General features: G+C 49.4%; 1 protein-coding gene across 1 annotated transcript in view; it reads right to left on the reverse strand.

The window, feature by feature from the left end:
• Nucleotides 1-27,866, reverse strand: part of XKR6 (XK related 6) — a 311,416-nt gene that overhangs the window by 21,977 nt on the left and 261,573 nt on the right. Inside the window, exon 2 of the mRNA XM_039222643.1 lies at nucleotides 4,145-4,341. Coding sequence (XP_039078574.1) covers nucleotides 4,145-4,341 — 197 coding nt within the window. The remainder of the gene's footprint in view (nucleotides 1-4,144; nucleotides 4,342-27,866) is intronic.

Here is a 27,866-nt window from a genome sequence, read left to right on the forward strand (position 1 = left end):
GGAGGGCACTTTGGGGATGAGCACTGAGTGTTATGTAGAAACTAATTTGACAATAAACTATTTGTAAAAAAAAAAAAAAAAAAAGAACAGAATGAAAAGCAAAGCACATTTAAAAAAATAAATAAATAAATAAATAAAATTATAATAAAAAAAAAATAAAAAGTCTACCACTAACAAGAAAATGTCCAGATGTTTTACCTGGCATGATATTGGCCATGTCATCAAATGTTCATAACAACTCTCTGTGGTAGCTACTAATATTATCCCCATTTCAGAAACAAGAAGGCTAAGGAACAGAAAGGCTCAGTAACTCTCCAAAGTCAAACAGCTATCAAATATCAGAATGGGAGTCACCCACATCTTTCTATGCTGCCATGTTCCAAGCAGTCACATGGCTGGAAGATCCCAGTCACCATGCCCTTTCCAGGGTCTCAGACTTTCTTTCTCCTCCTCACATTTCTAATATTTAAACTGATTTTCTTTAATATGTGTAACATTTCATACAGTTTTTTTTATGGGAAAAGAGAAGGCACCTATTTCCAAACAAAATGGTCCAGTGATGAGCAGATGTTCTACAAGTTAAGTAAGAGGCAAATGCCAAGTCCTCTGCAGTCTGTGCTCAGTGAGAGCAGGTTTCCTTCCTTTTCATCTATCCAGCTAATGCTGCAGACCCCATCCTTGCCTTGGGAAATCACATTCCAGCAGCAAAGATTGCCACTGACCTGTGTTTAGCCCAGCAGTTCCTAAATGTATTTAACCATGAAAACTTGTATGGAGAAACACCTATTCCACACACCAGACAAATGTGGGGGAATGCTTGCCCAAACTCTGAGGGAGCTCCTGGCTCTAAAAGAGGGGTGTGTGGGAGAAAGAGCCAGGGAGGAGCTTCCCTAGGGCAAAAGCTCCACAGCAGCCCAACCCTCGTCACTCCAGCTCCTCTCCCAAGGTCCCTGCTCGCAGCAGCACACCCGAGCAGCCCCTTGGCCTTCACAGACTTGGCCCCACATCAAGAGGACTCTTAGGGAGCAACATCTGCTGCCACTTGAGTTTCTTCTCCAGGGATTTCACCTTCAGCTTCTCTCTGTTTACAATATGAGCAACTATCATAGAAAGGAGAGTCTCAACAAGGAGGCTGGGACAGGGATGACCCAAAAGGGGTGGGGGTGGGGATCTCCCTAGGATCTCACCCACGCCACTCACCACCAGGCTCTGGAAGTGACAAACAAACACCATTGGGTGCCCTTAGAGCTTGACAGTTTACAAAGTGATCTACATGCATTACATTATTGCATCCTCCCTAAATATTAGGTAGTACTGTCATCTCCTTCATTATACAAACAGAAAAGGAGTCCTTGATAAGGTGAAGGGCAAGGTCCAAAGTCAAGCAGGGTATAAGTGGTGTCAGGATCCTGGACTGGGATGAATGTCCTATCAGGAGCTCACCCCCCGCCATCACCCTGCCACCTGTCCTATCTATTTGGGGTGCCTGGATGTGGCCAAGGGTGCAAGAAGGATAACTTGGCTGCCCTGGTGATTCTGGACAGTTGGGAGGAGATCTAAAACTGAAACAGCAAAGGACGGTTTAGATGGGGGTCTCAGACAGCAACAGGGTTGCAAAAAGGACTCGGATGGGAGAGAAAGAGGCCTTCTCCAGGCCCCCAGAAAATCTACCTCCTGGAGCACTTTGCCCTGATCTGGGGAGTTATAGCCCATGAATCGGAGGGCAGTCTGGGTGTGGAGGCTCCAGAGAGCAGGCAGGGTCACTGTGACTATCACTGGACACCTCAGCCCATCCCCAGGGTCCCATGAGGGCTCCCTCAAGGCTTGCAGAGCAAGACTGTGCGTATCAGACCCTGTGACACTGGTGTTCTTCCAGAACCAACCCCTGACTGGTTCTCTTGGTCCTGAAACAAATGGCACTCTCCAAATGATGCACACTTTTCTCCAAGGTCCAGAGAAGCAGGGGCTCCCGGGGCCTTGGCGTGGGCAGTCACACCAGATCATTGCCCAAGCAGATGGCCTGGCTCTGCAGGCACCCTGAAGACTAGGTCTCCATGTTTCCTAGCTTTTCCATGCCAATGGCAGTGTGTGTGCATGTAAATGGGAGTCTATCCAAAAGACAAGGGACAGGCCAGACGGACTGTCAGCCCTGCCTTCCTCACCGTGGCTTCCTGCTCAGTGTCCAGATGCCCCAGTGGAGCTAGACATTTATTTAGCTCCTTCCAGCTCTTCTCCAGGACAGGTCACTGGTGCTACAAACTCCACTGGACCCCGGGTCCAAGCAGCTGATGCCCATGGGCTGGGTGGTGCCTCCTCCTAACAGTGGGCCTTGCCCCCAAAGTTTCCCACATCCACCCTTCTCCTTGCCTCTGAGAGAGGTTCACAGGACTACAGCCAGTGCTCTCTGGGACAGAGGGATCTTCCCTGAAGCCTCTTTACCTCCAGAGGAGGCACCTCCAGCTGGGGCTGTGCTGCTTGGGGGTGGGCAGGAGGCTTCACTGAGGAGTCAAGCTCCCACAGGGTTGGAGGCGTCTGTTGGCAGTGCAGTTGCACCCAGAAGTAGGTCTTTGGGCTCTTAATGTCAGGAATGAGTTCACAAGCCTGAACAGCTCAATGTTCTCTGTCTGGCCTTGGGAGAATAAACTCCTTTTCTGCATAATGTCCAGGGGGATGGACATTGCAAAGGGCTGCCAGTCTGGAAAAAGTCAGGAGGCAAAGCTGTTTCATGAAGGCCAGAGCCTAGCTGCTCTTGACAGACCACAAGGTGCAAGGCTGGAGGGGGTGAGGTTTCCAACAGAGAGTGCCCTGCAGATATTCATGAACATGGTGGCACTGTGGGTGCCTTGTAGCACCTAGAAGAGCTGTGGAACCCAGAGGTAAGAACCCACTGGCCAGGGAGAGGTGGGACATGGAGAGCAGAGCCCTCTCTCTCAGCTGTCCTGCTACCCCAGGTCATACAAGCACACACCCTCTGGGGTCAGGAACCTCTTGTCTGAGTCTCCTCAACAACATTTCTGCTTGAATATTCCTAGTGTCAGAAAACTCACTACCTGCTGAGACATTCTTTCCAATGGCTCCTGCTATTTGAGATATCTGCCACATGTTGCACCAATAACACTCTCCCTATAGTTCCCTCCATCCTTTTGGGATGGCCATTCATCCCCGTGACATTCCTTCAAATGTTGGGATTCATGCATCCCAAGTCTTCCTCAAACTAGACATTCCCAGGGCCCCCCACATGATGTGATCATTGGTCCCTCCTCCTCCTAGACCTGCTGCCACTACAGTCCCCCTGAAACATGCTCTGAGACACAACCATGCTGCTTGCAGTCTGTCTGACCATCAATGACCTGGTGTGAGACTCTGGCTTGGCCAACAAAGTCTAACCTCAGAAGGGCTTCTCAGGCAACCAGGAGATGCCTAGAGACTTCCCATTGTTAATACGGACCAGTACTGTCCCACTGGGCTCTGGGGGCTTCTGGGGCTCCTTGGAGACCATCTGGGGCCACAGTGGGCATAAGGGGGATGGGGTCAATGGGTGGGGTGTGCCTGGATCTGGATTCCCCCATCCCCATCTAACTAGAGCAGAGCTATTTGAGCATGTTTTAAAATATGGCTGCTACATGAACTTTGATTTGAAACAATAGCACCACAGCTTAAAAGTGTCTAAGGCTGCTGGTGTTGTCTATTGTGATTTAGTCTTCTGTCACATGCCATCTCCCTCATCTTGTGTATATGCAAACCCTTCAGCTCAGGCCAGCACCAAATAAAAGGGGGCACTACCCCCAGATGGGGAGACCCAGAACCCTCCGTTCTGCTGCTCTTGGGGACACTTGAGCTCCTGGCTCTGCTCTGTTTATGGGAAGGAACATAACAGTCATGAGCAGGTATAGCAGCAGGCACTTGGGTGTATGGGGAACATCTGTGCCGCTTGCATGCTCTTGGTGTGGGCTGGGTCAGCATCACACAGGTGCCAGGGCATTATGGGGACTCAGTGATCAGGACGGGCAATGTCCACAGGACGTGCCGGGCACTGAGTGTGCAGGCGGCAGTCACCAGGTGGTCCCCAGATGGAGAGCAGGGTCTTGTCTCAGCCCAGGTCATTCCCCCAACCTCTGGTGGGGGGTGGGGGTGGGACACTCACAGGGCAGCGTCTCGGCCCTGTTCTTCTGGATCATTATGCAGAGCTGTAGCACCAGTTGGGGGGCGCTCTCCAGGAAGGTCTCAAGGAGGCGCAACATGTTGACGTCTGCATATTCATACATCATAGCCCAGTAGAAGCGTCGCTGGTGTTCCTTCTGCCGCTGGCTCTGAATCCCCAGGTACATGGTGCGGATATACCTGCCGAGAGAATAGGACAGAACACAGAGAGCGTGGGTGGGGGCAGGGAATGTGGAAGGGTCATGCCACTGCCCAAAACCAAGGCCTGCCTGTGTTGATGTCCCCTCCTTTGCTCTGAAGTTTTCCATATGCTTGGACCAGGGTTTTTTCCAGGCCACAGACAGGGTGCTAAGGCTTTGGGATAAAGGAATTGGGGGTGGATGGGGCAAGCCAGGGAAGGGGCCTTAAGCAAGTTCTCCCCTTCCTGGTTTTGGTTTGCTCATCTAAAAAGAGAGAGAGAGAGAGAGAGAGAGAGAGAAATGAAAGAGCTGGACCAGATGATCTCACGGCTGGCCAGTGAAGCATCACAGGTGAGTTCAGAAGACGCATGACCTTTGTCACGTCCAGGACCCAAGGAGGAACATTCCAGCAGACTCCAACACTCACCTCTACTGCACAGCCCTGTCCCCTATCTGGGGGAGTAAAGGAAGGGAGTTAGCATTGTGAGGCTCCTATTAAGTACCACTGGCTGGCTGGTCGCATGGTGCCGGGGTCCCAGGTGACAGGCAGATGTAATTCCCATGTAAGACACACAGGGAACCCCTGCACCACACTTGTATAGCTCCCATAGCTGGATGGCAGACCAAACAGAAGCTGTCCCCAGATTGCCGGACACCAAAGCTTAAGCTAGACAGTAGGGAGCCACAAGAGGCTGCAATGGAGCCTTTGTCCACGGGTGACATAGGACACAGTCACTCTGATGTACTGACCCTGCTCCATCAGCAAAGAAAGTCGTGTAGGAGGAAGGCATGAGCTCTGGATTCAAATGCGGACTCTGTCATTTGTTAATTGTGGGATCTTGGACTAATTACTCCAACTCTGTGACCTTGTTACCCTTCTCTAACATGGGGAAAAGAATCATAGCATCACAGGGCTGGTGGAGAGATCAGGGAGATAATATGTGTGGTGGGCATACATCTTGTGTCCCCCGTGCCTCGCTTATACCCGAACTTTAGGAAGCCATCTCTAAACCACAGTCAAGGGGAGGATTAGAGATACATCTAAGTCAGCCAGCGGTCTCTGAGGTTGAACCTGGGCCAGAGAGGCCAGTGGGGCCAGGGCGAGAGTGAGGTTCAGGAAGCACGGCTTTGTGGGCCCAGTTAGGGTCAAGAACATGAACCATAAACCAAGGGCCACAGCCAACAGGACAGAAGCACATGTGTGACCTGACTGTCCCTTAGGAATGTATATCACTGTGCCCTCTAAAACACAAGCCTGAATCAGAGGGGTCGAGAGAGCATGGTTGACACACTCTGTAGTCCTCACTGTCTTCAAGCACTGTCAGGTACTTACTTGGGGCTACCTACCAGGCAGTCCCTTCTTTCTGTCCCTATCACCACCCCCAGCCTGGTCTCTGCCATTACCCCTTTGCCTGAATCGAAGCAAAAGCTCCCTAACTGGTCTCCTTGGGTCCACTCTTGCCCCAGAACAACCCTTTCTTCACATGGCAGCCAAGGTGCTTTTTAAAAATCATAAATGCAATCATGTCATCCCCACGCTTCTTCCAACCCTCCCACAGCTTCCCATAATGCTTAGAATAAGATCCAAAACCTTGCATGGCTCACGAAACCCTGCCTGCCCTTCCAGCCCACCTCCCACTCTCTCCGACTCCTTTCTCGTGCCTTTTCTGTCTCTCCTGGAGCACGGGAGCTTGCGTATTGTTCACAGCATCGCCTCAGTGCCTATGGATGTAGAAGGAAGAGTCCTGTCCTGCAAGGCTGAGGGATCCTGGTGGGACAACACTGTCACAATACTATGAAAGCAGATACCATGACCACATTTGCAGCAAATTCATGAAGAGCTTCATAAAGCCAGTCACTAAGAGGGGCTCTGTATTTCCCCGGAGCAATGGAAGCAGTGTGGCATTGCACAAGACCTTGTACCCACGTTACAGAAGCTCACATTTTAGAAGCAAAGATGCGACAGCATTCATTTATAAAATAGTTTAAAACTGTAAAGTGATGCTCCTCTCCAATTATAAAATGGTGGGTCTCCCTCCTGAGCATTAACCATGTACTAGACCCCTCAATGAACAAAGGTTCCAGGGTCCCCTAGCCTGTGCATTGGGACACAAAGCACCCCCACTGAACCATTGGTGTGACCTACAACAAACACCCTGGCAACAAGGAGTACCCATCTCATACCAGGTGAGTAATAGTGTGTCTGCCTCTCTGATTCCTAAGAGCCTTTGGGTGACGGTACCTCTGAAGAGACCCACCCTGGGAAGCTGAGATGGACACCTTATTTCCCTCCAGATGCACTCCCCACAGTGAGCAGAGCAACAGTCCTGCTGAAGACTAAAGTGGGGAAGCCTGGAGGTAAAGACCGAGGGCAGGAAGGCTCTGGGGGAAGGGGGAAGGGCAGGTGCACCCGGCCAGCCATCTGCTGGAGTCCCTCTGCCGTGCCTCATGGGACAGGTCTGGTTATTGTCATTTACCTCAGGGGAAAAACTGAGCCTCTCGAGTGAAATGAAGCATTGAATTTTGGTTCCGTTACAGGTTCTGGCACTTACTATCTGTGGTATGACCCATGAGTCATTTTCCCAAAATCAAGGGACGAAGTGTGAGGCTTGGAAAAAGACAGGGACATTGTTGTAAAGTTACAGGGTCACTGAGAGAGACAAAGAGACAAGGAATGAGACAGGGAGACACACAGAGAGAGATACAGAGGCAAAGAGACACAGAGCAAGACAGAGAGACACAGAGAGATACAGAGACAGACAGAGAAACATACACACAAGAGAAGAAATACAGAAAGAGAGAAAGAAAGAGAGAGATGTGTCAAGGAATGCAAAGAGAAAGAGAGAAAGGAGAGGAAAGCAGTGTCACAATTTTGGGCCTGAAGGAGATGACCAACTGGGAAAAATCATGGGGAAAAAAATTGGGGCAGGGGAGGGCTCGCTGTAAAGAGATATGGTCACAAGTAGTCTGGGAGGTGTTGAGGAGCATCAAGGGTGGAGAGAAGAGTCAAATTGGTCAGATCTGACGGTGGCCCAGGAAGGCAGAGCAGTGGAAGACAAAGGTGCACTGGTTAAGGTCGGAGCTGTGAGTCCAGAAGCTCCACATAGCACCCAGAACAGCCATGTGCCCAGGGAAGCCTTGGTGCCTTGGGTCTCACAGGTCAGATGTGGCCTGAGCTCTACCAAATCTGACCTCTACCCACATGTGGCAGCTGTAACACGCAATACCACAGGCCACAGACTCCCACAGGGACCAGATCACAAATTTTACTCCCTCAGGGGTACACTCAGACCACAGACTCTGCTTCTCTCAGCCTCACAAGGTGGAGGAATGATTATATGGAGGAGCCAAGCCTAGTCATCCAGGTCCCAGGCCAACACTCAGATCCACCTAGGTCCTGCCCTGCCACAGCAAAAGGTGCACTTGATGTGTCCCCCCGACTCCATTTTCCCCAAGCCACAGGCCCCTGTGCCCATCATGCCCATGGAAATGGAAGGCAATGAGCCCAGAACATGCTGACTCTGCTAGAATGTCTGCCAGAGACACCAGTCTTGAATTTCTTCTGTGAGAGCATCGCAAGGGATGGGAAGAAACAAGGGTGGGAGTGAGCAAAGCCAGAGCCTCTCCCACTGTGCTGATGAGCAAACAGATGCTGGCAGCCTGAGTGCACCAGGATGAAGTCCAAAACCAAATCTGGAAATCATGAGTCCTGAGACACCAACTCACACAGCCTCACCCCCTGTAAATGGGAGCTGCATCACAGAATCCAGTTCAGGATTTCCCAATAAAGTGCCCTCTACCTATTCCACCCTCTGGACCCTCTACCCTTCTCCTCTGTCCTTGAGTCTCTGGGTCCCCAGGAGGCAACTGAGGGTATATGCAAAAACTAGAGTGGGTCTAGGTGACCTCTGGGGCCGTCCAGGTAGTTCCCTCTGCTAAGCCTCCAGCCCCTGCACAAAGACAACTTTGACTTGTGGCCACAAGGTGGTGCCAGACCCTAAGCAACAGAGACACGCTACTCCACGAGGTGATCTCATCCCCAGCAGGCAGCCTCCTAAGGCCTGCACCCTTCCATGCAGTAATATTGGGGTGCAGGTGGCCCAGGCGAAGCCCAGGACAGGGCCAGATGTGTTGAGTTCCCACAAGGAGGTCTGCTGCTTCTCCATACCTTCATCTCCCCCCCCCCCCCCCCCCCCCCCCCCCCCCCCCCCCCCCCCCCCCGCCCCATCATTTCCCTGGCAGGTTCTGAAAGCTCACCATCCCTTGGACATTAGCTCAGGATAGAAGACATCCAAATCTCTTCCTAGATTTGCTTCCACCTTTTTGATGGCACCTGTTGTGCCATCTCTGTCCTAAGAACATCGGATCATGAAATGCTTGGGTCTAAAAGCAGGGAGGCGGCGTGTCATCATAGAGAAAGGGCTTAGGAAGCTGGACTTGGTCTAGAGTCTGCAGGAGCTGCGGGGCCTTGGACAAGTCACTCCCTAGGTGAGGCCTGTGCTCTTCACCCCCGCAGAAGGCAGACTGGAGGACCTCAAGCTTCCAGCAACCTTTTCACAACTTTATTTTTCCTTAACTGAGTAGCTGCAGAGAGCCTGATCTTTATAAATAATAATACCTAATATGTGTGGCACTCATGTGGCAGGCACTGTTCTGAGCATTTTGTACCCATTCATGTAATCCTCGCAACAACCTAATGAGGTAGATACAATATGAGCCTCATTTTACAGATGGCAAACTGCAGCAGTAAGGTTATGTTCTTCAGTTTACCTGGCTGGGTAAGTGGTTGAGCAGGGCATCAAGCCATCAGTCTGGCTCCAGGGCCAGTGCTGTTAGTTCCCACCCACGTGCTGATCAGAGACACACTGTTTGCCTCTTTCCTTCTCACTCCCCTCACTACACTGGAAAAGCAAACCACCTGGACTCTCTTCCCATTCTTTCACTGGCTGTGTTACCTTGGGGAACATCTCCTAACCTCTTTGGGACTCAGTTTCCACATCTTTCAAACTCCAGGATATGTTGCATAAGTAAATGCATGCAATCATGCCCCCTTGGAAGGTCACAGAAGCCTCGACTGTGTGTGAGGCTACCTGGGAGACCAGATGGCTCAGTGGGCAGCCGTTCCTATCCCCCAGGGGGTTACACTCCTGTCCTTCCTTCAGTGCACTCTGCTTATTTGTCTCCCAGCCCTGTCTTTTCCTCTTTGGAAACCACAGAATTGTTCAAAGCCCCACATATCTGCCTCCAGAAGAACTTTCTAGTACTCTGAGCACATTCTCACCTTTACACCAGCCCTTTGAGGGAAGAAATTTCGTTATCTTCTTTTTCCCATTGGCACATCTGAGTCTCAGAGAGGTGGGGTGATTTCCCCCAGGGCACATACCCAGTCACAGTTCAGGCAAATCAAAGATGGACTTACCCAAACTATGTTGCCTCCCTGGGAGTTAGCTATAGCTCTGCCTAAATCTGGAAATAAGTGATTTATACAAGAGACAGGAGGCTGAACAGGTTTGCTGTCTGGGTCTACAGTCACCTGCTGCTTCTGGTGACAACCTTAGTATTTTGAAACCTCTGATTATAGAGAACAACCTACCCTCAAAGCCCCAAATGGTTTTGTGGGGCCTGAAACTTAGATAATCCTTTCTAAGAAAAATAAAGTATATCAAACATTTAAAGTAGAAATAGCACCAATTTTACACTTTTTTTTTTTTTTACCAAAAATTCAAGAGGAAAGAACACTTTCCCATTCATTCTATGAGTTCAGCATTAGTCTGATATCAAAGCCAGACAAACATTGTGTAAAAAATAAAACTATAGACAACACCCCTCATAAACACAGATGCAAAAATCCTCAACAAAATATTAGCAAATCAAATTCAGTAATATATAGTAAGAATGGTACACTATAGCCAGTTGGGTTCATTTTGAAAATATAAGGCTGCTTCTATATGCAAAAATCAATCCCTTTAATCAAAGATATTAATAAGACAAAATACATATTAATTAATTAATGTAGAGAAAAGGCATTTGACAAAATTCAACATCAATTCATGATTTTATGAAAAGAAGAAATTCTCAACAAACTAGAAATAAAAGAGAACTTCCTTAACCTGACAGATGGACACTCACAAAAACCCACAGTTAATACCACACAAAATGATACAATTTGAATTCTTTCCTCTAAAGATCAGGAGCAAGGCAGTGATGTCTACTCTTATCACTTCTACTCACCATCATACTGGAAATCCCAGTCAGTACAATAAGTCAAGAAAAAGGAAATGTATATACAGATTGCAATGAAGGAAGTCAAGTTGTCCCTATTTGAAAATTACACTATTGTCTAGATAGAAAATCCCAAGGAATATACAAAAAAACTCACAGAACTAATTAGGAAGTTTAGCAAAGTCTCATGACACAAGGTCAGCACATAAAAAATTCAACATATTTCTATGGACAACTAGTGAACAATCAGAAATTGGACTTTAAAATTTTAAATATATATACTACTTAGGAGCACCTGGGTGGCTCAGTGGGTTGATCTTGGATTTTGGTTCATGTCATGATCCCAGGATGATGGGAACAAGCCAAGATTTGGGCTTTGCAACTGGGCATGGAGCCTGCTTAAGATTCTCTTTCAAATCTCTCCCTCTTCTCCTCCCTTACTCACACACTCTCTCTCTTAAAAAAAAAAAAAGGTGGTGTGTGTGTACATTATATATATATCACTTAAGTTAACTCCAAAAATTGAAATGCTTAGAAATAAGTCTAATAAAATATGCAAGGTTTGTATCCTGATGTTACAGCACTAATAAAAATAAGTTAAAGAAAACCTAAATAATAGAGAAACATACTATGTTCATGGGTTGAAAGACTCAATATAGTGATGACATAATGATAATTTTCTTCAAATTCATGCATGTATTTAGCATGATTTCAGTAAAGATCCCAGCAGGGATTTTTGCAGATATAGACAAGCAGATTTCTAAAACTGATATGGAAAAGTAAAGGAACTAGAAGAGCCAACACAATTTGGGGTGGGGGGACAAATTTAAAGAACTCATAGTACCAGATTTTGGAACTTACTATAAAGCTACAGTAATTAAGACAGGGTGTCGTTGGCAAGGAGAGAGAAACGGATCAATGGAGCAGATGAAAGTCCAGAAACAGACTCATACATATATGGGAAACTGATTTTTGTTTGAAGGTGCAAAGATAATTTAACGGAGAGAAATAGTCTTTCCAACAAATGATGTGGACACAATTAGTCCTTCCCATGCAAAAACTAATTTAAAATGTAACAGAGATTGAAAGGTAAAAGTATAAAACTTTCAAGAGAAAATCTTTGTGACCTTGCATTAGCAAAGAGCTCTTAGATAGGGCAGCAAAAACAAGAGCCATAGAAGAAAACAATCGATGCATTGGATTTCATCAAAATTAAAAGCGTTTGCTCTGTGAATGGCATTAGGAGAATAAAAACACGAGCTATGGAAAGGGAGAAAATATTTGCCAATCACATATCTGATGAAGATGAGGGAGAACTTGTTTCCAGAATATGTGCAGAACTCTCAGAATTGCCTACTCACAAGAAGGAGGGCAGGAAGAACTCAAGCAAAGGAGAAGCAATAAGACTTCTTGCCTCACCTTCCTTGGAGCTGGCCCTGAGCACCTGGCCACTGAGACAAGACTCTGCTGATGGAGACCCGGGCAGGAGGAGCAATGGTGGAGGGGGGAGCAGGGGAAGGACTCACCCCCAGGGGCTGCCCTGAGCCTGGGTAGGGACTAAGTGTGTAGAGGCTATAAGGATTTAAGGCAGAGCTGGCCTTGCAGCCCACAGAGGCCCTGGGGACATAAGAGCTGCTGAGGGAGCTGCTGGGGGGAAGCCAAGGACCTTACCATCTGCTGAGGTAGTGGACCCCGGCAGGGCAGTGTTAGCACGTCCGAGCTCTCACAACTCACCTAGCACCTGGCTTCTTCAGGAACCCAGTTCTGTGAGATCTTACATTCCACCCAGGGAGAGATGGCCACCTCAGATGGTGCCCTAGGCCTCCATCTGGCCTCGGTCCCTGAAGCTTCCCTTAGGAAAGGATGAAAGGGCCTAAGAGGGGAGGCATCCTGAAGCAGGAAGTAAAACGCAAGCAGGGTCCTGCGGGCACACAGACAGGGCTCCAACTACAAGTACCAAATACCCCTAGGCCTGCCTTCCTCCTCTGTGTGCAAGCCTCCTGGCTCAGGGCCAGCTGGTGTCACTGTGATAAGGATCTTCCCCCAGGGCTCACATACCAGTCAGGGAAGGGCTGTGACCCCAGGAGGCAACTAGAAATCTGCTGGGCATATGCCAAGTGGAGGCTATGGCAGACCCTGCATTTCACCTACAGCCCGCAGGTGCAGAGGAAGCTCCCGTGGAGAGAGCTGGCCAGGTTCTACTGGGCGGGGATGGAGAGTGGCAGTGGGTACCGAGCTTCTTGCCTCACAAGCATCTGCAGACACAATCTGGTGGCAGAGCCAAAACAAAACCACACAGCACAGCTCCTGCCCTCCCCATCGGGCTCCCAGGGGCTCAGCAGCCACTGGCATCCCACCCAAGGAGTCCATTTGGTTGACCCAGAACATACAGGACTTATACACAGAGACCATAACACTTTCCCCTTTGGCCATGAGCTGATGAACCTATCCCCAGCCAGCAAATCCCCAGCTGGTAGGGGACCACAGGGTCCCTGATCCTCTCCAACAAAGCCACAGGAAGGGTGACTTCTTCCCTTCAGCCAGCACAGGGATGCGGTTGATTCCATGCAATGGAATGGCTGTCCTCCTGGGCCCTGCACCAGCATGCAATTGGCTCAGTACAAATGAAATGCCAAGGCTGAGGTCGTGTGAGGACACAGCCCTGTGCCTGGCTGCCAAGCTGCCAGGAGGCCACAGGGCTGGGCCACCAGACCAGGCTCCTCAGACACCAAGGGAGGGGACAGTAGAGACCCAGTGGCTCCAACAGAGAGGCAGACCTCAGTGGGGAAGAGCCCCAGGAGGGGGCCATTCCTCCTTGTCTTCATGATACTGGGAGCCCCTCACCCCAGGCCCTTTTCTGTCTCTCCCTTCCCCTGTGTCTGCCCTCCTTGCCTACAGCATCCCTCCCCCCAACCCCAGCTGCACAACATCCTGCTTTTCTGGCCCTTCTTACCTCACTCCTCTCCCTAAACACCCCTCTACTCACCCTTGCTCCCCCCAACATAGTTTCAGCCCTTCATTCCTAAAGGCTATTAATCGCTCTGGAAGTCCCAAACTGCAGAATCATCTGCAGGGTTGGTGCTTGGAGGCAGGAAAAGAAGATAGTATAACACAGCACGACAAGTCAGAGTAACTTTACCAGCCACTCAGTGTGCACCAGGCCCGAGATGCTACCTGCACCATCTCATTTAACCACACCCCCTCCCCCACTGCAGGAGGCATGCATCATTACCAGCCTCTGGAGATGGGGAAGCTGAGTAAGGACCTTGCTGGTGTCACCAGCCAGGGTCTGCTGATGCCATGTGTGCCCTCAGAGCCTGTGAACCTTTCTTTGTAGCAGTGACCATGGGGATGCAGGGTATGTGTGTGAGTAGTAGTTAAGACCTGTTCCTAGGGGATGAATCAATGGGATCTACTCCTGAAATCATTGTACTATATGCTAACTAACTTGGATGTAAATTTAAAATTTAATTAATTAATTAAAAAAAAGACCGTCACTCCTGCAGGACCCTAAGCCCAGGAGAGAGCCTAGCTTTGTACCCCTTGTGTTCCCAGCCCCTGACACAGCACCTAGCACATGGGACAAGAGCATCTGCTGACTGAATGAGGGAGCAGGGCTGTGCATGAGTCCCCACCTCTGGCCCTCAGAGCCCACCGTCTGTGTGGCCATGCTACTGGGTTGCTCCTGTGCGCCTTGAGGTGTGGAGGCTGGAAAGGCCAATGGTCTGAAGATCACCCCAACCAACAGGATCTTAGCTCACCCAGGAGGGCCCTGAAGCCCAGAGGTGGGTCTGGGCTAACACCACAGCAGCCCTCAGCCCCAAGCAGCCTGTCCTGGGCTGTGGCTCAGCCACCAGCAACCAGGTCTGCATGGTGGCCACAGCTGGGGCCACACTCTGACCCCTCCATGGCCAAAAAGTGTTCCAGCTCTTTCCAGAAAGATTCCAGGAAGCTGACCTCGAACTCAAGACACACTTTTTCTCTAAAACTAATAATATAGTCATTCACTTGAACAGCTCTTCGCTATTTTTTAAAAATGTCTTTAGATTTTTGTTGCGTTTAAATACAAGAAACCATGCCTCCAGGATCACCATGAGGTACCTTCACTCTTACCCTAGGTGGGTGTGGCACATGTTCTCTCTCTCTCTCTCTCTCTCACACACACACACACACACACATGCACACACCACACATACACACACACATGTAAGCAACTGCTTTCATATGCACACCATCCCCAAGAACCCACTCCACACCAGAACCACACATAGACACGCATGCGTACTCACACTTGGCACAGAAACTTCCCCAGCATATACATGCTAACTACACATGAAATTCATACACCCACACAGCCACACTACATAGATGCACCATGCCCTGCACCGCATAGAGATACACATGTACAAACTACCACATAATGTACATGCCTCACAGGTCTAAGCCCCAGCTGGACAGACACCTGTAGGCACATAACAGCCAATCCTGGATCGCAGAGGGGTGCTCTCCCACCTGTGCCTCCCTTCCTGCCCCCCAGTCCTTCCTGCTCATGGCCACTAACTGTCATCACAGTCTCCTAGTGAATGGGCCAGCAGACACAGAGGACAGAGGCAAAGCCAAACCCACATCAAAGCACAGAGCTGTCTTCAGTGGCTGTGAACCAGCTCCGAAACAGGGACACTGCAATAGTAGTCAGATGAGAAGTAAGTTTGCAAATTCAATGACATACTGCCCCCAGTATCAAGGACAAAGCTGGGCTAGCTGCTACCAAAGCCCCCAGGGGCTCACTGCTATCTGAACTTGCAAAGTACCCCTCTAAGCCCCGTTCACACGTATTCCAAGTTCCCTCCAACTCCACCTGGTTGATTTGGGAACCCTGATTTGTCATGGTAGCAGTCGAGGTGTTAAGAGCTGCTGTGACACTGTAAGATCTGCATTCTCATCTGGTCCATCCTTCCGGGGGTGGAAGCACTACCTCCCAGGTGTCCTCCCCATTTCTGACCACACATCCCAGGATAGGAGGGATCTAGGGCCAGTAGCCATGCAGTGGCTGAAAGAGAGGATGTGCCAAAGGAGGGGTGGGGGAGCCTTCAGGGGGCTTGTGCGGAGACCTCACCTGTCTGGGGCTTGTCACCTGCTAAGAGTTGCTGAGCTGGGTCACCAGGTCTACTCAGGAAAGTACTGACTGGGGAGTTCTGAGGCCACAATGGCATAGAAGCTGTGCTGCTGCCTGCATGCATTTGACTCCATGCCCGGCAGGAACCCCTGCGGCTGTTCCCTGGGGTCCTGGAGCAAACAGCAGGCAGCGGGACAGAGCTAAAGTCCTTCCAAGTTCTTCCAGCTCATTCACCTATCTGAGGGACATCAGCGGACAGGATGGGGGAACAGTCGGCAAGCCTCTGGTTATCACTATCACCATTCCCATTTCACGGATGAGGAGATCGAAGCTGACCTAGGTGTAGTCGCCTGGGTGGCTCCTCATTGGCTCTGCATCCAGGGATTCAGTCTCTTGCCTCCCCTACCTCTCCCCTACACCTGCTCCCCGCCCCCCCCCCCCAGCCTGCATCTAATGGCTCTCTACCCCTAGACCCTCCTGGTGTGTGTGTCTGTCTCTATGTCTTTGTTTATGCCGTTCCCCACCACCTGGAGAGCCAGCAAGGTGTGGCTCTCTGTTCCTTCCCACAGAGTCCACAGCCCACAGGTTGGAGCAGGAGGGCCCTGCCACCACATGCCTTACTCCATGTCAGGGTCAAATGACTTTCTTCCACATCCTCCCATTATACTGAGTCTCCAGTAAAGTAATAGCTCCCATTTATTGGGTTTCCCCTGCATGCCGGGCACAATGTAAGAACTGTACATGTATTAAGTCATTTGACACAAAAACATTAACATTGTCTACAGTGAAGAAAGTGAAGCAAGACAAAGACCAGGACATAGCTACTGGGATCCACACCAGGTAGCTGGAGTCCAGACAGGCTGCTTCTAACCTGGTACACTCTATCTTCCTATTTGTTATCTTTCTTTCATTCCATCCCCATAATCCTTTCAACAACCCCATATATTAGATCATCTATTAGCCCCATTTTACAGATCAGGAAACTGAGGCTCAGAGGCATCAAACAGTATGCCAAATTAGAAACCCAAATTCAAGCCTCTGTTTATTTGAGTCTGTTTTCCACTCCTGGTGGCCCCTTGCCTCCACTACCATAGCTCTGCTCACAGCCCACACTGTGGCAAAGTCACTTACATACAGAGATGCCTCCCAGCTATATTTGAACCCCCAGGACAGACATCTGTATACCCATCAGCCCTCGCTCATCATGGCGAACATCGAGCAAAGGTGCTAAGGTAGATGCAGTCCCTGCTTTAATGCAAAACTGATCTTATTTGGCCAGGAAGTGCCTGCAACCCTAGCTTCAAAGACATGAAATGCATGCTCCCCAAGGTAGATGGTCGGAATGGGGCCAGGAGCTCAATGAAAAAGCAGGAAAGATTTGGGCTGTGCAGAAGAGAAAACTTAGCCACAGCATGGCAGGATAATGCTGCAATGAGACAGGTTTTCTGCCCCTCTCTGGACAGCTGAGGAAGGTAGAAGCAAATATGTTGGGGCTGTCAGATAATCAGACACTCCCAGCTCATGGAGGATCACAGCTGCACCAGCCAGGGGCCCTCTCGGCCCCAGCAATTTATCACAGGCACAGCACAGAGCACCCAACACCCACAAATACATACACATGTGTCCATGCACAAGTCTACCTGCAGCTTCCCTCAAAACCACTTGAAATGCCAGGTTCACGTGGCTTGAGGGGCCCTTAAGTCTGGCACAGGGGAATGTGTGTGCCCACACAGCCACAGCTGTGAGCCACAGGCTCTCTCTGAGTATGACCACAGACTCTAGCCAGCTGGCCCTAGAAGCCTCTGCCCCCCTCCCCACTACTGACACCCCCCATACACACACTCCAACTGAAATGCCTTCAGTGTAGAGGAAAGGTGGAGGGGCTAGCTGCCAGCTCACCCCTGAGAGCTGCGCATCAAATCAGAGCTATTTTTAGCCCTTCTCTCCAATGTCCCTGACATCAGCTGAGCAATGGTGGCGGGCGCAGGGCATACATCTGGGAAAGCAGGCATGAAATAGCATTTCTTTGCCAGGACCCAGGGGAAATAGCAGGGAAAAGCACCAGGAGGCTTCAGGGAAGGGAGGTGGAGTCACTGGGTGTTATCTACCAGTCCCCTTGGATATGTCCTGGTAGCCTAAGCATCCTTCAACATCCCAGGGCTCAGAAGAGCATAGCATGGGTGACAACTGCCCCATACCACCCTGCCCTGTCTCCCCATCAGCACAGAGAGGCCCCAGCTACTTTTCTGAGACCTTGCAAGAAACTAGATTAAAAATATTGAAACACCTTGGGGTGCCTTGGTGGCTCAGTTGGTTGAGCATCCAGCTCTTGATTTTAGCTCAAATCACAGTCTTGCAGTTTGTGGAATCAAGCCCCACATTCGGCTCTGTGCTGACAACACGAGGCCTGCTTAGGATGCTCTCTCCCTCTCTCTGCCCTCCTTCACCCATGCTTGCTCTCTCTCTCTCTCTCTTTCAAAATAAATAAATAAACACTTAAAAATATATATTAAAATATCTTGAAGACCTACAGATTAGAGAAATGCTTCTTGTTCCCTATCATAAGCTCCCAGAAAGCCAGAGACCAAGTTTTGGGGTTTTGGTTTATCTTTGCATACCAGATGCATGGTACATTGCCAGGCACTTGGTAGGCATTCATGTCTGTCTCATGAAAGAATGAATCAATCAAACAGCCTCTGCTAACAAAATCCTTGAGCTCTAGAAAGTTCATACATTTATATTCAAAGTGCCCAGGGCAGGCGTAAGGAAAGCCTCCCTACCTCCAGGCTCAGGATCGCCCTGAGTCTCCACTGGAATATCCAGGACCTAGAGCTGGAGCAGCTTGGTGGGCCTCCTCCCCGCCCTTCCTCCTTCCCACTCTTGTTCCTCCCTGAGCCTCACTCCGGCCCAGCCCAGGTCCCCAGCCTGGATGATTATGTGACTGCATTTGATTCTTCACTCTGACTAGCACGTGTTCTTTCCAACCAGGCAAGCAAGCTCATCCCTAGCACTGCCTTGTGCTCTGCGGCTTAGAAGGGGAAGCACTGCCATGTCCACATTGGGAAAGGCCACTCTGCTGTTCCCTAGATTCGAATGATGACTTCTGACAACAGGCCCCCAACAGTATTGCTTTGCCCACATCCTGGTAAAAGGGTATTGCTGGGATCCAAGGCAGCCCAGGTGCACACAGGCTGCAGCACTGAAATGGGGGAGTTCAGCTCTATCTAAATGAGGGAAATCATTTGCGGCTGTAAAAGTACCTCCCAACTCTGAGAGGGGCCCATTGATCCAAAGTGAAGTCACCTGCACTTTGCCCGGGGCTTTGAATCATGTGATAAACATATAAACATGACTCTCCCCTTCCCTGCCAGTGCAGTGACCCCAGGGAACCCTAGGCACACTGGGCAGGAGGACAGGCCTGTGCCTTTGTCATAAGCCTCAGCTACAGCGTGTGGCTTAAACCCTCCAGTATCCCCTTTCTAGCCCACAGTGGAACTGCAGTGAGTGAATTGAATTGAACTGAATTGAATTGAATGAAATGAATTGAGGTAGCTCTTGGGGATCATGTACCCCAGTGGTTTATTCTCTCATATTCATTCACTTGCCCCAGCTTTTCCCTTTAAGACTCTCACAAGCAGCAACGCAGACCTCTCCCATCTGTATTCAAGTATTCAACAGACATAATCAAGTTCCCACTGCATGACAGGTGCTGCGCTAGGTACAGTAGACCCACCCGAGTCCCTGCTATTCTTCCTTTGATTGTGCCCTCCTCCCCCATCCCGTGGCTCTGTCGGTTCCAACAGAAGATGCAATCACTGCCTCAGTGGTGTGTGAGTTTAGTACTTAGGCTCTAGCTGTGAATGCTGCTGTTGGTGAGTGAGAAATGGACTGAAGAATCCGTGTGATGACTCACTGATGGATTTGACCCTGGCCTCAAGGTTGTTCTGCTTCCGCCATGTCCTGGCTGCTGTGTGACCTTGGGAACATCCTGTCACCTGTGTTTCCTTCTTAGTGAAATGAGTGGATAAGACCAGATGATCTCTTAGGCCCTAATGCTACATTGAGCCTGCAGTCCATATAAGGTCTAGTCTGCTACTCAGAGACTTTTCCGAATCAGCGGACTATAGAACTTGAGCTGTTTCCTCCCAGACCATGTCCACCTACCCCCCCTAAGGCTGTTGTCCTTCGTGGGAGAGGTTCAGCATCTCCCAGGAATGCAGTTTCTACTCTTCCAAGTCCTCTTCTATATCCAGGTCTGTCCCCTGCCTCGGAAGCCAGACACGTCATGTGTGCTATTTCCTGGGGCCACCAGGGAAGTAAGCTAAAAATAGAAATAGACGGTGGCATTGAATGGAGTCTGCACGGTGCCAGAGCGCATTGCCAGGTGATACAAGGCTAAGGTCCACTCATCAATGTCCTGGGCAGTCCAAGCTCCCGGGGAGGCCACCCAAAGTCAGGTGCAACAGACGGTGGCAAGGGCCGGGGCATTCTCCTGCACCCCGTCCAGAGTTCTGCTGTGTAAGCCTCACACTAGGGCTACTTGCTCCCTGACAGTGTCCCCATTCTGGGCTGGGACAGCAGGGAGTGCAAGAAGAGCACTGGCTGAGAGTCAGGAAGCCTGGGTCCCACGGTTGCCTCTACATTTGACTAGCTTGAGGGCCTGGGACTCCTTGCCCCCTTTGCCTGACCCCAGACCCACATCTGTAAAGTAAAGAGATGAATGATAATTTCCCAGTTCCTGTTCTACAGGATGCAGACTCTCTATAACTATTCCATAACCTGCAGGGAGAAGGGTCCCTCTCAGTGACCCAGCTCTGGCCTGCCTTCCCCTTTCTTGGCAGCAGTGCCGTGGAAGAGGACATTGGAGGTGGGACAACCCCTTAGCCATATGGACAGGGGCGAAAGAGCTGGCTCAGATCATAACATTTGCCAGCTCCACCCTGGCTGGGGGTGGCATGGGAAGCGGTGTCTATTTGGGCTTATCCAACCTGCTGGGTTGGAGACGCCTCACTTTCTGGGGCTCTAAGGCCGGGAGGCAGCATGAGCTCCTTCAAGGAGCCTGTTGGAGCTGAGAGCACCCATCCTATACACTCAGTCCTTGGCAAGGCAGAGAACAGCCGCACGAGGAATCATGAGTGCAGGCCTTTTCTGTCGTTCGCGCTGACCAGTCCAGAGACGGCCAGAATCACATCAACAGTCACTTCATCCATAAAATGAGGATACGGATCACTGGTGGATTCTCTTTTAACATCTTGCAGGTGCAGGTAAAGAAAATGATGTGTCCGTACAAGGATCTTCGTCTAAGAACACATAACAAGAACAGAAAGAGCCTTGTCTCCTCCATCAGACAGAGAATGCTTAATAATTCATTCATTCATACCTCAGCACATTCGGAATAGAATCTGAGATGGCAGCAGCATATGATACAGTTGGCCAGCACCACAGACTCTTCACTCACTGGCCACACTATCCCTTTCCTGTGAGTAATTGTTGACGTTTTCTATGAGGTAGGCAGTTTGCTAGAAGTTTCTCAAGTGCCATCTTATTTAACCCTGACGGCTGTCTCATCAGGCAGATATTATTACCGTGCCTTTTTACACATGAGCAACCTGAGATGGTATTTTACTTGCCCAAGGTCACAGGGCAAGGATGGGGGAGCTGGGACCCACACCCAAGACTGATTGTGAACCCTAGAATCTCAGCAGTGTGCTCCATGGTCTCTCTGTGAAGGCACTTGCAAAACTGTGAAGTGCCGAGGTGGGGGCATTCACTCATCCCGCTTCCCCAGGAGAAGCTACCCTGGGCCAGTTCCTGGACCAACATGGCATCCTATCCCCAGCCCCACCCGCCTTTGAACCTCCTGTTCCAGGTGCAGGCAGACAAAAAACAAAAAAACAAAAAAACAAAACAAAAAACAAAAAAACAAAAAAAACCCACAAAGGAGCAAATAACTAACATCATTCTCCAGGGTGATAAGTGCTGCAGGCAAAAAAAAGCAGTTAAAGGGAGGAAGATGGAGAAGCGCTTGTGCGCCTGTGTGCGTGTGTGCACGCATGCGCACCCAGAGGGGGCGGGGGCAGCAGACCTGATGGGGAGAACCCCAGACCTGCGTGGAGTGAGGCGCTGACTCGTGCAGAAGGAGCGCCTAGTCCTCAGCCCAAGGAAGGGAATGGCTAGTGGAGCAGCAGCAGACGCCTTCCCCTCCGGGGGTCTAGAGGCTGGGCAGGCATGAGAGGTGGTGCGATTACCTGGGGCTCATCAGGAAGACCTTGGTTTTAGTCTCAAATAACAGCAGTAACTACTCGTTGTTTCTTTCTGATCTTTGTCCCCATGTCTCTCTGCAACCTTAAGACAAGTCCTTCGACTTCTCAGGACTCTGTATACTATATATCCTAGATACCAGTTCCTTACTAGATATGCAATTTGCAGATATTTCTCCCATTCAATAGTCTGTCTTTTCATTTTCTTGATGATATTCTTCGAAGCACCAAGGTTTTTAATTTTGGTAAAGTCCAACTTGTCAATTTTTTTCATTTGTTGCTTATTGTTTTGGTGTCATACCTAAGGATACTTTGCCTAAGGGTGCCTGGGAGGCTCAGTTGGTTAAATGTCTGACTCTTGTTTTGGGCTCAGGTCATGATCTCAGAGTTTGTGAATTTGAGCCCCACGTCAGGCTCCACACTGATGGTGTGGAGCCCTGCTTGGGATTCTCTCTCTCTCATTCTTTCTCTGCCCTTCCCCTCCTCATGCTCTTTTTCTCTCTCTCAAAATAAAGAAATAAACTTTAAAAAAAAAAAAGAAGAATGCTTTTGCCTAACCCAGGTCATGAAGGTTTACTCCTGTATTTTCTTCTAAGAGTTTTTATACTTCTGGCTCTTACATTTAGGTCTATGATCCATGCTGGATAAGTTTTATGTAAGATGTAAGGCAAGAGCCCAGCTTTATTCTTTTGCATGTGAATAGTCAGTTGTCCCAGCACCGTTTGCTGAAAAGACTGTTCTTTCGCCCATTTAATTGTCTCAGCACTCTTGACAAACATCAATTGTCCATAAATATAAGGTGTATTTCTAGACAATTCTGTTCCCTTGACTCACATGTCTATCTTCATGATAGCACCATACTGTCTTGCTTACTACAGCTTATAGTAAGGTGGGAAGACAAAGTATAATTGCTCCAGTTTTGTTATTCTTTTTCAGGATTCTCTCTCTCTTTCTTGCTCTTCCTCCCTCTTTTTCTCTCTTCCTTCTAACATATATGGAGTTCAGGAGTTCAGAGCCTAAGTGTGTTGTGTACATTAACTGAATTAACATGACCTGTGAGGTAGGCTCTATCATGGTCTCATTTTGCAGATGAAGAAACTGAGGCACAAGGAAGTCATGTAACTTGCCTAAGGCCACACAGGTGGTAAGTGGCAGAGTTGGGAGGTGAACCTGAGCCATGTGGCTCAGATACCCATGGTGATGCCAGAAATATGGGAATGAACCCATCTTGGCCTCCCCTTTTATAGAGAAACATCTGGGGCATAAAGAGGCTGAGGTTCACTGTGAGAGAGGCAGGATGAGATCCAGATCTACAGATCCTGGTCTCTTCTGCCCACACTGGCCACTTCCTGCTTCCCTGTAGTGCTGCATGTTCATTTCAGTGTGAAGTTGCCTTGTCAAAATACTGACACAGTGGCCATGTGGTGATTCCTTTGGCTCCTGGCCAAGAGGGTGGAGGCCATGATGCTGGGCCAGGCCCTACACAGATCCCTGGTCCTCCTCAGAGGGAAAGGGGCCTAACCTTACTCCCCAGGAAGCAAGTCCAGGACCAGGACTGCATAGGGTCACTGTTCTCACTGTACTGTACATCACTTTCTGTCTAGTAGTATCCCTGGAGTTTGTCTCCATCCTGAAACTGTAAGCTCCAGGAGGCTAATGTCCCCATTTCCCATCCTTGCGACCCTGATACAGACAGCCCAGACTCTAGCAGGCACATGGCAAGCGTTGGCTGACACTGGCTGAATGGGTGACTGAGTCATCCCTGCAGTCTCCCTCATTTGGGATCTAGTCTCCCTGAGCTGTTAGTCAGCAGCTTTCATTGGATTAACACTGCCTGGGACTCCCCAGTGCTGGATGCAGCCACCTCCTAGCTGCTGTCACCCCTGCAGAGAGCCCTACTGAACAGAGCCTGGCCCTGAAGTCACATCTGTCTATGAACAATAGGCCCACTCAGCAAGAAGGTCAGGACTGGGGTGGCTGACACTTCCTCTGCTCCAGGCAGGAAGTGGGGCTGCTGACTCATGAGCCACCTGCCTCTCCCCTCCCTCCTGTGTGTCCCAAGACATTCCCCCCTCAACACATCCTAAGCCAAACCATCCCTCACTCCTTTTGTTCAGACTCTTCAGACTCCAGAGATGCCCCTTTCCCTTCAACTGATTAATCCCTCATTATCCAAGACCCAGCCCAACTATTGGTTCTGGGAATTTACTTTGACTCCTTCCACCATCTCCACTCCCCTGGAGGAGAGTGTGGTGCCCTTCTCCCATTCCCCTTCTTCCCTAGCACCTGTCACTACGGCACTCAGTGCACTATAAGATAGTCTTAGTTTTGTGTTCTGTGTTTTGTGTTTCCTTTGGCCTTTTTTATAAGATCATGAGCTCCTGGAGCAGGACTTGTCCACACAAGGCCGGGTTCATGGTCATACTCAGCTACTTTCTGAGATGGGAGGGAGGGAGGGAGGGAGGAAAGGAAGAAGGGAGGAAGGAAGGAAGGAAGGAAGGAAGGAAAGAAGGAAGGAAGGAGGAAGGAAGGAAGGAGGAAAGAAGGAAGGAGGAAGGAGAAAGGAAGGAAGAGAGGGAGGAAGGAATGAAAGAATGGAGGGAGGGAGAAGGAAAGGAGAGAGGGAAGAAGGAATAAGTAGAGACTAAATCAGTGGATAAATGAGACTGTAGGTTGCCCCATGGAAAGTACTAGAAAAGTCACTCAGTGATCAAGCTAGTCTTCAGGCAGCTTTTGGTGAATTATTGCTGCCCAGATTGCCCAACTGACAGCTTAGCAAGCTTCCTCCCACCCCTGCAGGAACCCCCAGGGACCAGCCGGGAACCCACCTGCCCATCCTGGCCCTGCCCTCTTCCCACATGGTCAGGACTCACATGCCCCTCAAATCCTTCCTGTCACGGAGGAGAAAAAATGATTAGGCTAATTCACACTAAGACGATAATGTCTTAAGGTATTATCTCTCCAAAAAGAGGAGATAAATGTTTGGAATAAAAGGAATGATGGGTCCTGGTAGCTATGTTTCAGACAACGCAATGGGCTCCCATTGTAGAGTGGATCCCACCCTCCTTTCTTCTTTAAGAAAGACTGGCTTTGCTTACTCTCACACATCTCCTTTATGTAGAGAAGTCTGTCTGACCAACCCCAAAAATCCATCCTTGGACCAAAAGACACACCTCTCCTAAAACCAGACAGAGTAACCAATGTATACAACTCAGTGCACTTCCCCATTTATTGTTTCCCTTGAGACAATGATGTAGATGAAATAAGTATTATTATTCCTCTTTTACAGATGAGGACACTGAAGGCTGTGAGGGTTGGACTCAGTGAATTTCACCCATGGAGACATTTAAGGTCGTGCACTGCTGGACAGGCTGGTCTTCTTGGGTTCTCCAACATCACCCCTGGCTTCATCCATCACAGTCATCCTGGAATATTAAGTCATCCTGTTTATGGGGAAGTCACTCCCAGAAATGGCTACTCAGGAGTCCTCTATGGGCTGAATTGTGTCCCCAATCAAATTCATATGTTGAAGTCCTAACCCCACTGTGACTGTAGGGGGTAAGGTCTTTGAGGAGGTAATTAAGGTTGAGATCATGAGGGTGAGGCCCTGACCCAATAGGACTGGTTTCCTTATAAGAAGAGAGAGAGAGAGACAGAGAGAGAGAGAGAGAGAGAGACTAGAGATCTCTCTCCCTCCATGCACACACAGGAAAGAAGGCCATGTGAGGACTCAGGGAGAAGGCAGCCATCTACAAACCAGTAAAAGAGGCCCCACCAGAAACCAACCCTGATGAAACCTTCTTCTCAGACTTTCAGCCTCCATAACTGTGAGAAAATGAGTTTCTATTGTTTGAGGCACCCAGTCTGTGGTATTTAGTTATGGAAGTTGTCACAAAATAACAGTCCTAGGACCATCCATGTAGAAAGGGAGCCTCCATTTATTCATTTAGTAAACAGTTGCCCCATAAGTGCCAGGCCTGGTGCCCATCTGGCAAGGAGATGAGGTGGGGTGCAGAGTGTGGGTGAAGGGGTTCTGAACCCAGAAGTTCAAGCTTCAATCCCTTTCCTGCTGTCATAGTCATTCCTTTGACTTAAGCCAAATGAGGTAACACATCCTGTTGCTTTGCAAAACTAACAGGAAGTTAGTGGTAGAATGGGAAGGAATCTAACTCCTTCTTTTACAGATGAAGAAAACTGAGGCCCATGAGAGATGTGTCTCACTGTGATTTGTCCCCAGTGTCCTGGCTCCTGGCCTGTGTTTTTTCTGCCATCTGCTGTGTTCCCTTGCAGGTCCTCTTCTGGGGCCAGATGTTGCAAGTAGGGTGCAGAAAGGAGAGCAGGGGCCACTTGGTTAATTACAAATTGCAAAGACACAGGCCCAAGGACTAGATTATCTTCCTCATCTCAGTGGTCACCTCCTTGGCTTTGTTTCCCTCTATTTTAGCCCAGCCTGAGATACACCAGCAGGTGGACAGTGGGGGTGGATGCTAGTGGCTTGCCATATCTCTAGCCCCATCTCAGGCCTATCTTCTCTGTCCTGGGGCACCAGTCCCATCCTTCCTACAAAGTGGAAACTAAAAGCCTGCCCCACACTCTGAGAAAGCCCCCAAGTAAACACAGAGCTCATGCCGAGGTCGGAGAGGTTAAAGAGCTCTCACCCTGACTGACTTGAGACCCTGGCCGATTATCAGCAGGGAGGGACACTCAAGGCACAAGGGGAACCCAGTAAGCTCCAGGGAATCAAGAGTGTGCAGCCACACCGGACATTCCATGAGAAACTCAGCAGGCACCAAAGAAAAAAGAAGGCCGAACCACTGACTTCACAGAGAACACAGCCAATTAGAACAGCAAAATGGTTGGCTGGTCCCTCTGCCCTACCCACCCACACCCACCCCACCCCAGTGGCTACTGGGGAGAGACTGGACTAGAATTTGGAATTAAACTGCCTTCAGCTTCTCAGATACAAGTGAGTCCTCTCTCACATCTGCATCTCCATCAGAGGAACCAATTCTCTCTTTACAGGTCTTTCCACTCAGTGGGGCACCTCATGTCTGGAGGGAGCTTTGGAAAGCAGACATGAGGTCCACTGTGTGCCCCCCACTCCACTTACTTCTCTTGACAGTGACAGACCCCCAGGGATGGGGAGATTGTCAACGTTTGGCAGCCCCCCAGGAGACAGACAGGCAGACCCTGGGATATTGATGCTACAGTCACAGGAAGAAAAAAATAAGAGGGAGTACAGGACAGATGGAGACCTCACCTGCCAAGAGTCGCTGACTCCCTGCTCTGATGCCCAGTCTCACTCATACAGTGTGTTCTCAAGCCTCTCTGGCCATCCAGTCCTGCCAACAGGGACCTTCACCTCATCCCAGGATGGGCCACCCCTTCCCTCCTCAGAACCAGCCAAACTGGGGCCTGGGGAAATCCATGCTGACCAGAATTCAGTTTTTTTGATGCAGGAACTTGAATGAAACCAAATAAGAGCCAATAGGTATACCTAATCTTAGAATCATCCTAATCTTCTTTTTCTTTGTTTTTTTTACTGATTTTTTTTAACTCTTTAAAAAAACTAGTGAATTATAGTTAGATTTGTAATTAAACACTGACATTTTCTAAATGTACTAAAACAAAACAAAAAGAAGAAACCCACAGTGATTTGGAAAGTGTGTTGTTCCAAGGATGTGCTGTGTGACTTAGGGTAAGTCACTTGCCCTTTTTGGGTCCTCAGTTTCCCTTATTTATGTCAGGCTAGAAGGTCTCAATGGCTCTTACTGCTGTTTATATAATCCGTAAATCTCAAAATAGTCCCTAATGAACTCTGTACAGCCTTCTATGAGGTTCAGCTCTCTGTCTGGATGATAACCAAAACAAGTCATCTGGAAAAGGAATGTTCTATATGTACCATCTGTGAGAAGCCTGGGAAACAGA

This window comes from Hyaena hyaena, unplaced genomic scaffold (genome assembly GCF_003009895.1).
Source record: "Hyaena hyaena isolate Hyena2069 unplaced genomic scaffold, ASM300989v1 scaffold_1169, whole genome shotgun sequence".
NCBI lineage: Eukaryota > Metazoa > Chordata > Mammalia > Carnivora > Hyaenidae > Hyaena > Hyaena hyaena.